Raw genomic sequence first — 17,734 nt, forward strand, 5'->3', positions numbered from 1 at the left:
TTCCGAAAAAACGTAAAGATAAAGACAGAGACAGACCGCATAGGTCCAAAACTGCCGACAACGCTTCCTTTAAGCTAGTTGCCAGTCTGCTGGTACTCAGTGAGGTGCCTTTGCAGCCCCTGTTGCCCGCTTCTGTGGATTCACAGGCCTCTGCTGAGACCCATTCAGAGTCCAGTATGCCGCGAGATGCTTCTTAGATTATGGAACCTGCAGATGTCTCTACCTTGGATAGGTCCGGAGCCGCTGTGCAGGCACAGGCTTCTGAGGGTGTATTCCATCCTACCGATGTTCAAATTAAACAGACTTTTTTAGCCAAAACTACCGAGTTTCTTAGGCCCAGAGTAAGCACTACGCTTAGAAAACTGATGACCAAAGCGCATGCTCAAGCTCCCATGCCACAAAAACAAATGCTTAGAATGGCTGAAGACCATATTACGTTAATTAGGGGAAGCCAGACTTCCCCTGCTAAGAGAGAAAGAATTGAGTTCCCTTCTGATTCTACAGACCAGGAGTCCAATGACTCTGACCCTTCTGATCATCAGGACATGCCCTTGTCCACCTATGAGGATTCAGATGCAGAGGAATCCATTCCCTCTGCCTCCCCTTCAGAAAATTTTTCTTTTGGTGAAACCTTGCATACTTTAAGAGAGCATTTCCACTGGGAATGCCAAGACTACCCTCAGTCCAAAAAGAGACTCTGAGAATTTTTAGAGTTGCCTCAGCACAGGCTTCTAGCTATACCACCTGTCCTGGATGTTGTAAATGTTTTTTATGGAATCCAGTCTTACTCCAGACACATTAGCCCCGGCCCCTGGGAAACCTGACAAGAACTACAGAGTACCGGATTCCCACAAGTTTCTTTTGAAGAATCCTACTGCTCATCCAGAGATACTTTCCCAGGGACCTAAAGGTATTAAGGCTACTACAGCCAAAAAATCCTACCCCTTTGGCCAGGGATTCCAGAGCTTTAGACAGATGGGGTAAGAAAGTATATACATCTGCAACTCTTGCTATCAGGGCATTGAATTGCCAGTTTCACATGCTGAAATATCAGCAACATATTATGGAACTAATTAAACAAAAAATGGTATTTCCAGATTGTGCAGAAAACAAAGATTTACAAGAGCTAATGCATTTTGCAAACCAAGGTAGTAAGCATACTTTGCAGTGTGGCTTTGATGCCCTAGAAGCATCTTGCAAGGTTGCAGTCACTGGTTCTGTACTTGAGAAGACATGCTTGGCTGAAGGAGCAAACCTTGCCAGATCATGTCAAATCCAAATTACTAGATGCTCCTTTAAATAAGGACTGTTTGTTTGGCACCAAAACAGAAGTTGTTCTTAAAAAGATGGAAGAAAAATCTAAATCTATGCAAACTGTTAAAGAATTCTTACAAGTGCAACTACCTAGATTCAGAAGGCATTGCCCTTCAAAACACTGGTCCTTTCCAGCACCTTCCAGGCCTTCCCAGACAAGACCCAGGGGAAACAGGCCACCCAGACTACAGTCTCAGGGTATGCAGAGATCTAAGCAATGGAATGCCCCCACCCCAAAAACTGGGAGTGGTAAGCCGCCCCCTATGGAAAAAGTTCACAATGACTTTTCAAATCTACTTCCCAGCCCTACCCAACTGCTTGTGCCCCTAGGAGGAAAACTTGCCCTTCATGCAAAAAACTGGATGACCATCACTCATGACCGATGGGTCCTCAACATTGTATCCCAGGAGTACAAATTCTACTTCCATTCACTACCAACCCCAAGCGGGTTTCCAGACCTTCCTCCAAACCAGTGGGCAGAGGCCCAAAAGCAAGTACTTTTCCTGCTCAATATCATAGCTATTCAGTCTGTTCCAGTAGAACAAAGGGGTCAGGGTTTCTTCTCCAGACTTTTCCTGGTGCCCTATCCTGGATCTTTCAATTCTCAACACCTTTTTGGTGGTCCCAAAATTCAAGATGCTTACATTGCAACAGCTTCTCCCTAGCCTAGCTGAAGATGGCTGTCTAGTCACTCTAAACTTAAAAGAAGCTTATCTGCACATTCCCATAAGGGAGTCATGCAGGAAATGTCTTCAATTCAGGGCAGGATCTATGCACTATCAGTACTCTGCACTTGGCTTATCTACTGCATCCAGAGTATTAACAAAATACCTGGCTCCAGCCATTGCATACTGCAGGCAGAGAAATATCCAAATTTACCCTTACTTGGACGACTGCCTGATTAAGGCGGACAGTCAGGAATTGCTGCTTCAGCATCTAGCATTTGTAAAAAACCTCCTCACTTCAGTGGGGTACACCATCAACGGAAAGAAATCTCAACTGGTACCCAGTCAAAAGATTGTATTCTTGGGAGCAAGCTTGGACACAACTTCCCAGATGGCATTTCTAACTTCAGAAAAACAGGTCTATCTGACAAGACTACTTCAAACAAATGGTCACCAGAACCCAGCTATCTGCAAGAAAAATACTGCAAGCCTTAGGGTTCATGGCCTCATGTATTTTGCTAATTCCGTATGCAAGACTACATATGAGGAAACTTCAGTGGTACTTTAAAAAGTCTTTGGTGCCAGCTTTCTCGGGACTTGGAAACAGTCATTCCTATCATACCTTGTCTAAAGGCAGAGTTCCTTTGATGGGCAAAAAGCATGCAACCACAACAAGGGACTGCATTTCCCTCAACCCCACGCCATTTAAACCTTGACAACAGATGCATCAGACTATGCATGGAGGGCTCACATGGCAGGCAAATGCATTCAGGGGCACTGGATCCCAAGGCAGATTGTCCTGCACATCAATCAAAAATAGATACTAGCTGTACAGAATGCTCTGCCAGCCTTCAGATACCTAATCCTTCCAGGACAACTGCTGATAAAAACAGAAAACATTATGTGGTACATAAACAAGCAGGGGGGAACCCATTCTTACCCACTCTGCAGGTTAGCCATTGCCCTGTGGAACACAGCCTTAAGCAACCAAGTCCATCTACAAGCTCAGTTCCTGCCAGACTAGCAGAATTCACTGGCAGACGACTTAATCAGAAATCTCCTAGACCCACACGAGTGGAAATTGGAGTCCAACACATTCAACCTTCTGATCCAGAGGTGGGGGACACCAGAGGTGGATCTCTTTGCCTCTCCTGAGAACCACCAGTTAAGCAACTACTGCACCAGGAACCCTCACAGCAGGGCCTGGAAGGTGTATGCCCTAGCCTTTCAATGGGAAAATCTTAGTCTGTGCCTTTCCCCCTCTGCCCCTTCTTTCAAGAGTACTACTCAAGATAAAAGAAGACAAGCCAAGGGCAATTCTGATTGCCCCAAACTGGCCACACCAGCATTGGTACCCACTTCTGTGCAGCCTGACAACGGTGCCACCCTGTTACCTACACCAGACTCCTACCCTGATGTCAGGAGGAGGGACAGATTTTGCATCCACAATTGCAAACCCTAAACCTTGCAGCCTGGCTTATCCCTTGAATACCCCACCAGCAACCCTCAGCAAACAGGTGCTGGATGTCATTCTTGAAGCCAGAAGGCCTAGTACTAGGAAATCCTATGCTGAAAAGTGGAAAAGATATTGTTGTTGGACTCTGTCTAAAGGAGAGGACACAGCAGTGCCCTCCTTTACCTTTAATCCTGGACTACCTAACAGAATTACTCCACAGAGGCCTATCCTTCTCCTCCATTAAGATTCATGGCTCTGCCATCTCGGCTCATTATAATACTGAGCCACCTCTATTTTCTCACCCTCTCATCAAACAGTTCCTGAGAGGGGCTAACAACTTAAGGCCCCCAAGGAGACCACCCACCCCTGCCTGGGACCTTAACTTTGTATTGGAAAAGCTCATGCTTCCACCTTTTGAACCTGCTGCTTCAGCAGAGTTAAAATTCCTCATTTGGAAAACCGCCTTGCTTTTAGCCATAACTTCAGCTAGAAGAGCGTCTGAGTTACAAGCACTAATGGCTATGGAACCATTCATTATTTTCCATGCTGACAGGGTTTTCCTCAGACTTAACCCATCCTTTATGCCTAAGGTGGTGTCCAGTGTGGCTCTAAACCAATCCATCCATTTACTAGCCTTCTTCCCTAACCCTCAGAATAAAGGGGAAAGGATCCTGCACTCTTTGGACATGTGCAGACAGCTCAGGTTCTACCTTGATAGGACTAAGCCTTTCAGAAAATCTGACCAGCTGCTAGTCAGCTTTGCTACAGGGGCAGAGGTAAGGCCATTTCAAAACAAACCATTTCCCAATGGATAGCACACTGCATCCATTTCTGCTACAAGTCCCATGGAAAACCAACCCCTCAGGGGGTCGGAACACATTCCACTAGGGCTACTTCTACCTCTGCAATATTTCTCAGGGGAGTCCCTACCAGGGACATTCTGGAAGCTGCAACCTGGAATTCTGTACACACCTTCACCAAGCATTATCACTTACTATCTTTTCCAAATCCAGGGCTGGATTTGTTACAGCAGTCTTGCAAGGCCTATTAGCCAGCCCTAACACTTCTTGACTGCCTCCACTATTCCTCAGCTTTGGGAATCAATCCAAGTGTGATGACTGCAACAGTGAACCATGAAGAACGTAGTACAGTTGTGTACACTTAACATAAATGTAGATGTTCGAGTGTATTCACTGTTGCAGTCCTGGTTTCCCTCCCTCCAGCCCCCTGGTTTTCTCTATCTGTCTACCTCTCCTCTCTATGGCTATTCCTAATGGCATTGGTATTTACTTTTTACTGGTGGTGTTCCCCACCATATACTAGCTCCCTATTTTCGGACTCTGACATTTTGGGCAAGAAAAACTGTAATGGCGTCTGCTGCCTCTTTTATACCCCTGACGACCTGATGTCATGGAAGAAGCGACAGCATCCGACACAGAAATACTAAGAATCTGGTATTCGGGCCAACTGAGGGCTACCTGCAGGCAGATAACCCAAGTGTGATGACTGCAACAGGAAATACACTCGAACATCTACATTTATGGTAAGTGTACACAACTGTACTTTGAGAGCTCTGTCCTTTGGTCTCACCACATCCTCCAGGGTGTACAGCAAATGCATGGCGGCTGTCACGGCACACGCGAGATTAAAAGGATTCCAGGTATTTCCTTACATAGATGACTGGCTCCTTACCACCCCCACCAGACATCTATTGACCCAGACCTTGGACTTAATGCATCACTTCAGGTCCCTAGGCATCACATTCAGGACTTGGCATACATAGGGGTGCGACTTAATACAGTCTCCTGCATAAGCCTCTCTACCCTTTCACAGATTACAAAAGATAAGTTGCCAAGTTCAATCCATTTTATCGAAACAAAAGGTGCCTGCTTTTCTTGTTCTTCATATTCTGGGTTCCATGGCAGTAGCTCTTACCCTAGTTTCCATAGCACGGTTACACAGTGGATTCTAGCCTCACAATGGTCCGTCCTTACTCATTCGTTGAGTCATCTAATCTTGATAATGGAAAGTTACAAGAAAGATCTGTCCTGGTGGATGAAGTCAGAAGAGATCTTATGGGACAGCTCTTTGTTCTCCCTCAACCCAAGGCCATAGTGATCACAGATATCTCCCAGATGGGGTGGGGGGGGGGGCATTATCTGGGACAGACAGTCCAAGGCACTTGGTCTCTTCAAAAGGCCAACTTGCACATCAGTGTCCTGGAGATGAGAGCAGTGTTACTAGTGTTGCAAGCCCTTCAAAATGCTCTTCCTTAAGGAACAGTTGGAATCCAATCACACAACATATTGGTGGTCTGGTACATCAACAAATGGGGGGAGCCAAGTCCCACCCTCTCTACCAGGAAGCTCTCAGAATTTGGCAATGGGCAATATCCTCCACCCGTTTTCTTGTGGCAAAGCACATCCCGGGGAGCTCCAACTTGTTAGCAGACAAGTTGAGCAGGCACATCCTACTGCCACACGAGGGGTCTATTTCATTTGCCCTAACTTCCAATTGACTGACACCCATTTGACTAACACTTCATTTGACTGACAAGTATTATTGGCAGTCTCCAAAGGCACTGTAAGGCAAGTAAATGGAATATGCCCCCTTCCCCACTGTAGTGCAACCCTGGAGTTAGAATATATAGTTAGGGGGTGTGGGGGACACAGCCCCCCACAATGCGGGGTGAAGGCCCCCACTTAATTTCATATTATATGGTGTGGTTTTGCTTTAATATTACTTAGTAAAACAAAAGTAAGTGGGGGGGTCTTCACCTCCCACACCTCCCCTAACTATATATTCTAACTCCAGGGTTGCACTACAGTGGGGAAGGGGACATATTCCATTTACTTGCCTTACAGTGCTCTGGAGACTGCCAATAATACTTGTCAGTCAAATGAAGTGTCAGTCAAATGAAATTTCAGTCATTTGGTCTCGGTCAAATGGGTGTCAGTCAACTGGAAGTTAGGGCAAATGAAGTAGACCCCACACGCATGGTCTCTAAATCCCAAAGTGGCAAAACAAATACTTTGACGATGGGGCAAGCCTTGCTGTGAACTATTTGCCTCCCCAGTACACAAAAAGTGCAGCGCATACTTTGCCCTACTCCCTCCACAGGACAGTCACCGAGGGATGCTGTCCTCCTCGATTGGCCCCCGGGTCTCCATTATACCTTTTCCCCTCATTCTCCTCTTTCTGAAGAAAGCCCAGAGGTTAGGATCCAAAGTAATCCTCATTGCCCCATTCTGGCCCAGGCAAGTTTGGTTCCCCTTCCTATGGCTTCACTTGGTTCATCAACCTTGGATTCTGGACCCAGCTCTGGATCTTCTGTCACACCCTCAAGGACTGCGACATTCAGATCTTCACTTCTTCAAGCTAACTGCTTGGTTCCTCCAATTCCATTTGTCGCCAGGCAGTCCTAATATAACTTCCCCTGTCTGAAAAAGTCTTCTGGCTTCCCATAGACCTTCCATCAGGAAACTGTATTCCAGTAAATGTAAAAGATTTTCTATTTGGGCTTCTAACAATAATTTGGATCCCTTTTTGGCTCCAGTTGAAACATTTTAGATTTTCTAGCGAACCTCTTCAACCAAGAAGTGGCTGCTTCAACCCTTAGTCTCCTTAGCAGCCATATCTAATTTTCTCAATGGATGCGATGACCACCAACCCTTAGTTTCCCATCACTTTTGCAAAGTGTTTCTCAAAGGAATCGTATGTATCAAACATCCATTCAAGGATCAGTTACCCCATGGGAGCTTACATACATTTTATAATATTTAGTACTACCTCCCTTTGAGCCAGCTGCTACTTGTCACCTCAAATTCCTTTCCTGGAAAACTCTTTTTCTAGTAGGTATTACCTCCACCAGGGGGGTTTCAGAAATTCAGGTACTTTGTGCAAAATCACTGTACTTAATCTTCCATAAAGACAGAGTGTCCTTGAGGATTAACCCTTCATTCCTGCCTAAGTTGACAAAGTATCCTACGTTTAGGCGCTAGCATTTTTGCAAAACACCTTTGCTGCAGTTCAGAAAATTTTAGTTTTTTTAATTACAAAATGAAATGTGAGCATGGGCATTTAGTTTACTTTTGGAAGGAACTTTAAAAAAAAAAAAAAAAAAAAAAACAGTACTATTATTATTGTATGCAGTTTGAGTGTAGTTACTTGGTGTGCATATTTGTGCTTAATTACCACTGCCATCTTCGTACCCTATTTAAAAGCTTTTAAAGTATTGATCATTATTATGAACACTGTATTAGGTAACATTTAAAAAGTATAAGCCATATAATATCTTTTTGTAAATTAAGCCTTTGCGCTGTCGCCTCACAGTAAGACGTTCTCCTGTTCGATTCTCAGCTAGAGCGTCTTCTGTCTGGAGACTTGTGTGAATGGGCGTACCTTCGTTGAAGGTTGTGCGTTAGGGCTGGCAACTTGGCACATAAAAATCTACTGCCAATCATGAGCAGACCAGAGTTAGGCTGTGACTACCCCTAACCGGGAAAAGCCGAAAGACACAACAACAACTGTGTCAGACACTGCAGACTAGAAGAAATCCAGCTGTAGCACACTTTCAGACACCATCTTCCCGAGTTGGTGGTTGCTCAGGTGTATGTAAAAGATCCCACAACACCTCTCAAAAAGAGTAGGGGTAGTTCCCTGATGCCCTGGCCTAATTTCCCCAATAGTATAAATACCACCTTGGATCTCCCCTGAATAGAATTTACTGCCTGATTAACAAAGGATAAATAAAATAAATGTATAACAAAACAAAATAATAATTAGCTTTATTTAGACATTATAGGTAACCCCGGCAACCAGTTATGCCTAAATAGATTTTTTTCAAGGTCAAAGTCTTACAAGTGGTCCTTTTAAAATACCATAGTTTTCTCGACACAGTAAAAACTCCACTGCCAATCATGAGCGGACAAGGTGATCCGCTGTGATGACTCCTAACTGGGAAAAAGCCGAAAGAGAGAGTTTTATTTATATATTTAAACTTTGTTAGAGTGAATCCACTGATGAATCTGGACCTTTTTGGGGCTCAACCCAAGGTAGATAATATGGGAAGTTAACTGTAAAGGACACAAACATATATAGGCATCATATAAAGAATACGGTCAGTAAAGTTGGTAAGTATTTATCTGTATGGTTACATGATATTTTTTTCTTAATTAATTCCTCCATCACATATTTACAAAATGTGCAGTGAAGGTAATAGAAGAGAGCAAGATAAAACAAGAGCAGAGAGTGAGAGAATGAAGTAAAGGGAGATTATAGGTTTCAGCTGAGGAAGTTGTGTGGCAAAAATGTAATGAGTGAGGGTGATGCCTTGATGAAGATGGCATTTGTAATGAGTCTTTCTTTCAGTTAATATAATCTTCTCATTCAGTGTTACAGATTTGACTTTTTCATGGTAAACTTTCTAAACACACTTTCAGAATCAAGTTATCGTATTATTTTGTAATGTATAATGAATACTTCGGATTTCTATTAAATACATCATAAATGTTCCTGAAAAATGACATCTTGAAAACAAGCATAAAAAGCTGGCTGTAATAACCATTCAAGCCACTAGATGGGAAAAATTCTCATTTATTTAATACAGTATTTTTTTAAAGGGGCATTTACTTCTGCTAATGAATCATTTCATCTGGGGCTGCTCAAACTACGTAATCTAATTAGACGTAGATTTTCTTGTATACTGGTTACATTTTCAGTTGTCTCATGCTTTTTTCCTTAACAAACCATCATGCACCCACTTCAAAACTTTACTAAAAGCGCACCTAAAAACATGCTGGCTATGCCCTTGCAACTCCTACTCTAATATCACCCACCCCATCCAACCACTACCTTTCTTTCTACTCCACTAACTACCTTGATTATAGCAAGCACAGATGCTCATAAGCCTAGTACTTACTATACAGCAGGAACTTCTTATTGTAACGTTTGTTAATGTCTGTTATGTGCTTCACAGATAGATTCTAGTTGACTACTGATGTAATATGTTCTTCATCTGTAAATATGTTGCAAGTAATTGCTATGTAAATTGTTAATCACTATGTAATCCAATGTAACTACTGTCTGCTTATTTTAACTGTGGAGCTTTTCTCCCTGGACCTCCGCTGAAAATGGACCTACGTCCAGTCGGACACTCCCGGTCACAAATATAAATAACTAAATAAATAAATAAACTGAAATCCTGTCTGTACATGTGAAGCAAATATAAACATCCATTTTTTCACTACTAGAAGCCTATAAATTGCATTAAATCCCTTTCACCTTCTGATGTCACTAAGGTGCTCTATAATAAATGTCTTAACATTCTTCAGTGTTCTGTATTTAAAATAACCACATATGCTGCATAAATAAGCTCAGACTGACAGTTGATTAAATGTGGGATATGAAATTCTCTCTTCTCCAGACCCGTTCTGTTTTGTCTTACCTGCATACTGTGCACTGACCGCATGGATAGCAGTCATTAACTGTATTGCTGCTGATTTTGGTAATAATATGATTAACACTTTGACATACAGTCTTACCATTTTATGAAAGGGGATGCACTTCCTCCTCTTTTTAATTAAGTTCTGACTTTGTGGAATATGCTGATTATTTTAAAGCCCAGCAGACTTGCATGAAATGTGTGCATCTTTGTTTTGTGATTGGAGTAGAATTTTTTTGTTTTTTTGTTTTTAACTTTTTTTTAATTATTGATTACTTTATTTGCACCTATAGGTTCAGATAAGAATTGGAATCTTTCTATTGGATCTGAAACTCCTTCTGCAGTTCTAGGTACGTTGTATTTTTCTTGTCATTAAGCAGATGTAGAAGTTCTTGTTTGTAATTCTGAAATTATTCTGAAGTTTCTGTCACCAAAAGAAAAATCGGTCTTTTGCAAATTAACTCCCTTTAGTCCCTGGTTAGAATGTATTTATTCAGTAAAGTTCATTCGCTTTTTTGAGAAATACATTTTAACTTTATGTTGTGAGAGTCAAAAGATATGTTACTCAGAAGTAGGATGAGTCCACTATGCCTCACAGCATCTGTATCCAAGTGGCATTAATTTTTTTTTTTTGGTCTGCGCAATGTTTAGGCCTTGTGCCTCTAAGCAATAAGAATGTATGCAGCAATGGTTCATAGGTGTGTACTAGGCTAAAGTCCCTGGGGCCTTTACAAGCCTATCCATAGGATTACCCTGGCATAGTACCACCCGACCTTAGTTCCTAGTGCCTCTGTCGAGTAGAGCCACTGGAGTTATCCCCGGGGTGAATTTTTCTGTTTCCCATCCACTCAACAAGCAGGTACGGCAGGATAATTGTGCAGCAGTATAAGTGCAGTGTAATGTTCAAGAAGTAGTGTTTCTCTTACATTCATTATAATTTGATGTATGACTATCTTGCTGACTTCCATTACACAGACTTTGCAAGATTTTCAAAAGAATTGTACAGTAAACATACTTTCATTGACATGTGACCCCAGCCGTGCAGAAGTACACAGAAGTCATCATCAATATTTCTGTCTGTAGTTGACACTTTAGTAAAAATTAAGAATACATTTGCATATGTAATAAAATTAACTGAACCCAAAAAAAATATTTATTTCAGATACCTGTGGTTTTGGTTTGTTTAACATTTCATGTAGTTCAAGTGTATTGTGCTGTGGCAAAGTACCTGTATTTGAATTGTAAAGTTCCTGAAGCAGTACTGCTAACCCGCCCATACAGATGTTAAGTATCCATTAAAAAAAAAAGGGTAAACTGTACCACCCATTTCTTAATCATAGTCAGGTTTAGTTTTGTATGCAAAATTCTGTTTTTTTTTTCTGCATGACCAGTTTGTTTTGAGAGACTTGCATATGCTGGGGTTTGTATTTCATTGTTACTGTATATCTGACAAAGTTTGAGTTGGAGTGCTGAGGTAACAGAAGAAAACACTGGAAACCAAGTTTTGTTTTGAAGTAGTCTGTGGTATTTCTTGTAATGCTTCAAGTGCATTGCACACTTATGTTTGATTACAAAGTTGGTGTGTTGATCCAGGTAGAGCTTTCTCAGCCACAGCCCAAACACAAACCAGAATACAGAGGAAACTGTTTGACCCATTTGAGTATTCACTCCATCCGTCCACAATCCCCTTTTCCCATTTTTGCACATGGGGTTGGGGTGTCACTTCAACAGTGATAATCATTTAGAGCCAAGGTTTACACTGCCGGGTGGCTAGTAATCCTTATATGGGCATTTAAAGCACTGTAAGGGGGTAGTCCTTAGCAAGGCTTTGCTAAGTAGTGCATTCTACATTCTTAGTAAATCACAGCATTGTCATTCACTGGAGTGCACTGTATGCCAGGCAGTCTGTTGTGGCAGTCTTATAGGTTCATAGGTAGGTACTAGGCTATCGGCCCTGGGGCCTATACAAGCCCAGCCACAAAGGTACCCTGGCTTTTGCCACCCAAGAAAATTATTTTCCTCTGCCACTGTCGAGCAGAGCCACAGAGGTGACCCCCAGGGTGAATTTCCTATTTCCCATCCAATCATCAAGATTTTTCTTGAAGAGTTCTAATGAGGAGCTTTGTTTGATATAGATAGGTAGTTTATTCCAGAGTATGGGAAGTCTCTGGGACAGGGATCTATCCCTCCGGCATGTTCTGTTTATTGTGGTATCAAGGTTTAGGTCCCTAGAGCGTGTAGCTCAGAGGGTTTGGGATTTCTTTAAGTGGAGCATGTCCAACAGCTCTGGGTTTGACATAGCTTTGTATGTTAGGCAGAGATCACCTCTGAGTAGGCGATATGTGATGGAATAAAGCTGCAGTTTCTTCCATTTCTATGAGCCTCCCCTGAAGAACTAATATGGCTCTTATCAGATTTATCAGAAAGTCATAAGGAAGTGCTGCCTCTGTCAGTTGATCAGAGGATATATTCCATTATTTAGTTAAATTAAGCTGGGTTTTATGTCATACGTAAAGCACCTGTTATGAGGGATGTGGTGTTTAGTTATCAGACTTGTTTAAAATTAAATGTGAATTACTTATAAATCCATTTCTGTGAACTTAATATGAAACAGTGTGTGTATGGTTTGTTTGTTTTTACCTTTTCAGAAATCGCATATACCATTTTACTTGCTGTTGGTTTTTATGAGCTTTTAGTATTAAAGTCTGTGTGAAATGTGCTTTTTGAGTTTTTATTGTGCTTGGTGCTTGAGATGGATATTGTAGGTATTCATAAAGACAGTTAAAGCTAGTGATAAAAACTGATGTGCTGACTGAAATCACTGTTGCAACATTCTTAACATATGAGTTTTTGTTCTTTGAGGTCCGGCTGGGGTGCCAAAGCTTTGCCTTCCTGAGGGAGTACATCAGATGTGTGACCTCAGTTCATATGCGCTGGGCTGTATAGGTGGGCGTACTCACAGTTCTCAAGACCATCTCACCACCAGTCCAAATGCAGGTCGTGCATCTGTTGGACTGATGTATGTTGAGTTGTTGCTACCGCTGCTTCACTTATTCAGTTTTCAGACAAGTCCCCCACTGGGGAACATTCCTTTTTTGTATTTTGGACTGTGTTAAAAATTTTTGTTAGATGTTCGCTAAGAGGATTAAGTGCAAGTGTGGTAGGCAGATTCCATACAAGGGCTTGCACACTAAGTACTATTTTTGTTTAGGCCTGGAATGACTACAAATCCTGATCTATCTGCTAGTCATTTGTTCTAAAAACCCTTATGTCGAGGCTATCTTCCCTTAACACGTTCCTTGAAACATAACATCTGAAACGCTTGTCCCACGCAAAGATGGTGGAATCCCAAGCACCTGACATTGTCCTCTTGCCAAAGAAAAGAAATTGAGACCATGAGGCGAATCTTGGTCTAACAATTTGAGTCAGACATATCCACTGAGGTTGCAGAACCCCACAGTATGTCAGATATGCTTTTAGTTGCCTGCTTCTGAATTCTTTTTGGAGGCCGGTATGGCTCCTGCTGCTTTACATTCTGTGGATACTTTGGAAGAACCATGCGTATTCATTTCAGAGAGACCGTACATAGTCCCTCAAATCCTAATCCACGAAGAGGTTCTAGGTGATCTGAAATATGCCAAGGATCAAAACCTCAGGGACTTGTTCAGGTGGATGTCGCAACTAAAAAGGGGGGGGGGGGACTAGGCACGTGACCTCCCCAACAGCTTCTAAGGAAAAAGTTGATCAATTTCTCCCAGGGCTTATTTAAAGCTATCATGGCCCTGAAGCCTCCTCTTTTTGTGACCCAGAGGCCTTAGGTCTCACAAGTATGTACCCAAGATGATTCTTCCTCTGAGTAGGAACAAGACTTCTCACATATGCATTCTCTGGCACAGCTGCCTTTGAAAGAAGGGGGCTGTTTGTGCAGATCCTCTCATCGAAGAGGCCTCTTTTGGAGAAACTGTTTAGAACATGATAAGGCAGTTTGAATGACGATCAAAGCAGATCTCTAATGTACTAAGAGGTACTATAGCCTTCTAGAAATGGGCACACCAACCCCCTTCTGCGCAGTGCAGTTCCAGAAGCATACCGGTACTCCTCCTAGTCTACATCTTCAGCTCCTGATTCTCAGCTACGAGCAAGTAAAGGATCAGACAGGTTCTGTAAGGTACCTGATGACCTTAAATACCTGCATAAGAATCCTGTGGCCAACCCCCTGCTGTAGGCACTATTTCCTCAGGTAAGCCAGCCAAACTGCCCCTCTGTGTTAGTGCTGTTCTCACTGACAAGGATAGTAGAGCTATGGATAGTTTTGGAAAGAAGGTCTACACCTCCTCCACCCTAACTTTCAGAGCTATTTAGCTACCAGACTCAAATGACCAAGTATTTGCTCCCTGTATTAGTCTCTGCAAAAGTTTGTCAGACCCACAGTCAGCAGATTCTAAGCAGCAAATGTGGACCTTACTGTCTGAAGCTACACAAATAGCTTGACACAGCATAAAATGCAGTGATGATGCTTTGGATGCTTCCTCCAGGGCTGGTGCCATGGGCTTAGTCATCAGACATTATGCATGGCTTCACAGTCAAGTCTATCCCTGAGAACTTCACTGAAATACTAGCTTCATCGTTGGACAAAGATCTTGTTTGGTCCACAGGCTGCCAGTCTCTCTGAAGCCCTACAAGAGCAAGGCAAGACTATGAAAGACTGTAGGCAAATTCTGCTTTCTATGTCACTACATATCTTAGAAATTACCCAGCCAAATATACTTTTTTATTATTTTTTTTTTGTTAAAAGGGACATTAGGTCCACTCACAAACAAATTTCAACGCCAAGAAAAAATTTCCAGGCAAACCGTGTAGGGAATCTGCTTCAGAGAGGCCTCCCTTTGGAAGCAGAAATCTGTGATTTACCTTCCCAGCTACCTCTCCGCTCTCCTAAACCCCTCAACCCCTCTATCCAAAAGACTTTCTCTCTCTCCCCTTTTCGGAAATGGTAACCATAGGCAAATGGGCTCTGGCTGTCCTCAAAGAAGGCTGTGCCATCTCTTGGGAAAGCATTCCATTGCTGAAGGTTATGCCTCTTCCATCTTTCATCAAGCTTCCATTTCTTGACCCTGTTATTCAGTACTTACTAGATCAGGGCACCATAGAAAGAATGCCAGCATCCAGAGTCTGCCACAATCTTTTTTTGTCCCAAGGAAGGAGGGACAACAGTTTCTATTCCACAATCTTTTTTGTACCAAGGAGGGAGAGACAACAGAGACTCATTCTGGATCTCTCTCTTTTCTAAACACTACTTTTAAAATGATGTCTTTTCCCACCCTCCTGCGTTTATTTTTGTCATGCCTTTCTGGTATTCCTAGACCTCTAAAGGATGCCCATCTTCACATTCCTGTTCGACCGCCTTGCAGGAAATCTCTGATTCATTTCTGGTGCTTTGCATTTTCAGTTTACTGCCTTGCCCTTTGGTCTTTCTACAGCACCAAGAATTTTTACAAATTCTCTAGCTCTAGTGGTGGCTTACTGCCACACACAGGGGATTCCAATTTTCCCTTACCTGGAAGACCAGCTGATCCAAGCTTGTCTCTATGTACATCCTCCTTGAGAATGTATGTTACACAGGATACACAGTCAACTGGAATTCAAAATCAGCATAAAAAAATCCCATCTCACACCCATTCAGGACCTAGTTTTTCTGGACTGCAGACTAGACACACGCATAATGCTTGCCTTTCTTCCTCAGGGAAAAATTTCACAGTCTGGCCATTTTCTTCCAACACCTTTACTCAGTGTCACACTGCACAGCAAGGAAGATCCTCAGGGCTTTGTGTTTCAAGGCAGCTACCATCCCATTGTTTCCTCTGGCCAGGCATCACATGAGGAAAATTCAGTGGTATCTGAAATCTGTCACACCCCCTGGATACCCTGATCCTTCTCCAACCTTTCCTCAAAAAGGAGCTGCTCTGGTGGGAGAAATGGGTCATGTCAACCTGGATCTTCCTTTCACCCCATACCCTCCCATCCAAATTCTTCACACAAATGCCTTCAGGGCCGGGGGGGAGGGGTTCATGTACAGTATCTCACAGAGTGCAGGGGAAATTACCTTCTTCTGTATTGAAGGAGCACATCATCTTGAAAGAAATGAGAACTCTTCTTTAAGCTGAGCAGATCTTTCCCCATCTGTAGAAACTAAGCGAACTCTTAGGGTACACTAACAACATCACAGTTATGTGGTACTTTAACAAATGGGACAAAAGGTCTTACCCACTGTGCAGACTATCACAGGAGGCATGACATTTAGCTATGCAAATAAACTCGACTTTGACTGCCACATACATTCCATCCCAGGAGAATGTGCTCGTGGACTCCTTAAGTGGGTCCCTAAACAAATTGGTCTTCAAACCAATCAGACACCAGTGGGGTACACCACAAGTAGACTTTTTGATTCTGCGGAAAACCACAAGCTTCCTCCGTTCTGCACCGGGATTCTTTCTCCCTTAGCCTGGTGGACCGACACCTTCTCATTCCAGTGGTCAGGGGGGTTTCTCTGTGCCTTTCCTCCTTCTGTCACTGTTTCCAAGCATCCTTCTGAAAGCCCAAGAGGGAGTTTCAAAACTTCTGCTTTTGGCCCTTTACTGGCTGGGACAACACTGATTTCCCATCCTATTTCACCTGGCCAAGGGAAATTATTGGAAGATACTGTTGCAACCAGACCTGGTCACTCAACAACAAGGTCTGCTTTTTCACCTCTTCAAGCCTGTCTTTTTCACTCTGTGGATGATAGGGTTTTGATCCCTAAAAGGCATTTCTTTTCAGAGGAAGTGGTTCTGGTTTTACATGAAGCCAGGAAACCTACTACTAGAAAATCTTACACAGGTAAGTGGAAAAGATTTTCTGTTTTTGTCCACAAAGAGAGCCAGGGTCCACTATTATCAGAGGTTCCCATGGTCCTTCATTTTCTGTGTAAACTATTAAAGTCCAATTTGGCCTACTATTCAATTAAAGCCCATCTGTCTGCCATCAGTGCCTGCTTACCTCTTGACCTTCTTGTTGTGTCCAGGACAGAGGTCAAACTTTTCTAGAGGGGAGCCTTGTATTAAACAGCCAAGAAAACCTATTTCTCCTCCCTGGGATCTCAACTTTGTGTTGGAAAAACTTGCATTGCCCGCATTTGAGGCAGCATCATGTGCCACTCTAAAAGTTTGCACTAGGGAATCTTTCCTTCTATTAGCTCTAACCACAGCTCAGAGTGTGTCTGAACTTCAGATGCTCATGGCTTATCCCACCTTTTCTCATTTTCCACAAGGACAGGGTGACTCTTAGAGAGTCGGTCTTTATTTCATGTCTAAGGCAGTGAATTAAGTGTCCCTCAGTAAAGCTATTCACCTGCCTTCCTTTTTTCCCAGTTCCCAGAACACAGAGGAAATAATTCTACACACTATAGACATTCACAGGCAGCTGAGGTTCTACTTGGCCAAAACAAAAGCTGTCAGATAACCTGAAAAGCTATCGGTTTCCTTAAGGGATTCCAAACTGGGCCATCTGGTCTCAAAGCAAGCTTGTTGCATCATGGGTTTCGAAGGTCATCTCTTTCTGGTACACATGCTAGTCATTGCCTTACTGCCCAAAAGCACACACTACTCTGAAAGTGGCCTCTTCTAGTGCTTTCCACAAGGATGCTGATGACGAGTCCATCGTGGAAGCTGCAGTCTTGTTCCTCTGTGCACACCTTCAACAAACACTACAAGATTGATTCTTTTTCCAGATCCAGGGCTGCCTTTGTTAGGTCTGACCTATCTGGGCTCCTGGACAGATCATGTTCCCATTACCAAACTACCCTTTCTCTATCTTCAGCTC

At 42.8% G+C, this 17,734-nt stretch overlaps 1 protein-coding gene across 5 annotated transcripts in view; it reads left to right on the forward strand.

The window, feature by feature from the left end:
• DYRK1A (dual specificity tyrosine phosphorylation regulated kinase 1A) overlaps positions 1-17,734 on the forward strand; it is a 2,602,610-nt gene that overhangs the window by 1,064,029 nt on the left and 1,520,847 nt on the right. For all 5 annotated transcript variants that reach the window (XM_044071432.1, XM_044071433.1, XM_044071434.1 and 2 more), the window contains one exon: positions 10,171-10,227. In XM_044071432.1, coding sequence (XP_043927367.1) covers positions 10,171-10,227 — 57 coding nt within the window. The remainder of the gene's footprint in view (positions 1-10,170; positions 10,228-17,734) is intronic.

Source organism: Protopterus annectens, chromosome 5.part0, assembly GCF_019279795.1.
Source record: "Protopterus annectens isolate FY-2018-M chromosome 5.part0, PAN1.0, whole genome shotgun sequence".
Classification (NCBI taxonomy): Eukaryota; Metazoa; Chordata; order Ceratodontiformes; family Protopteridae; genus Protopterus; species Protopterus annectens.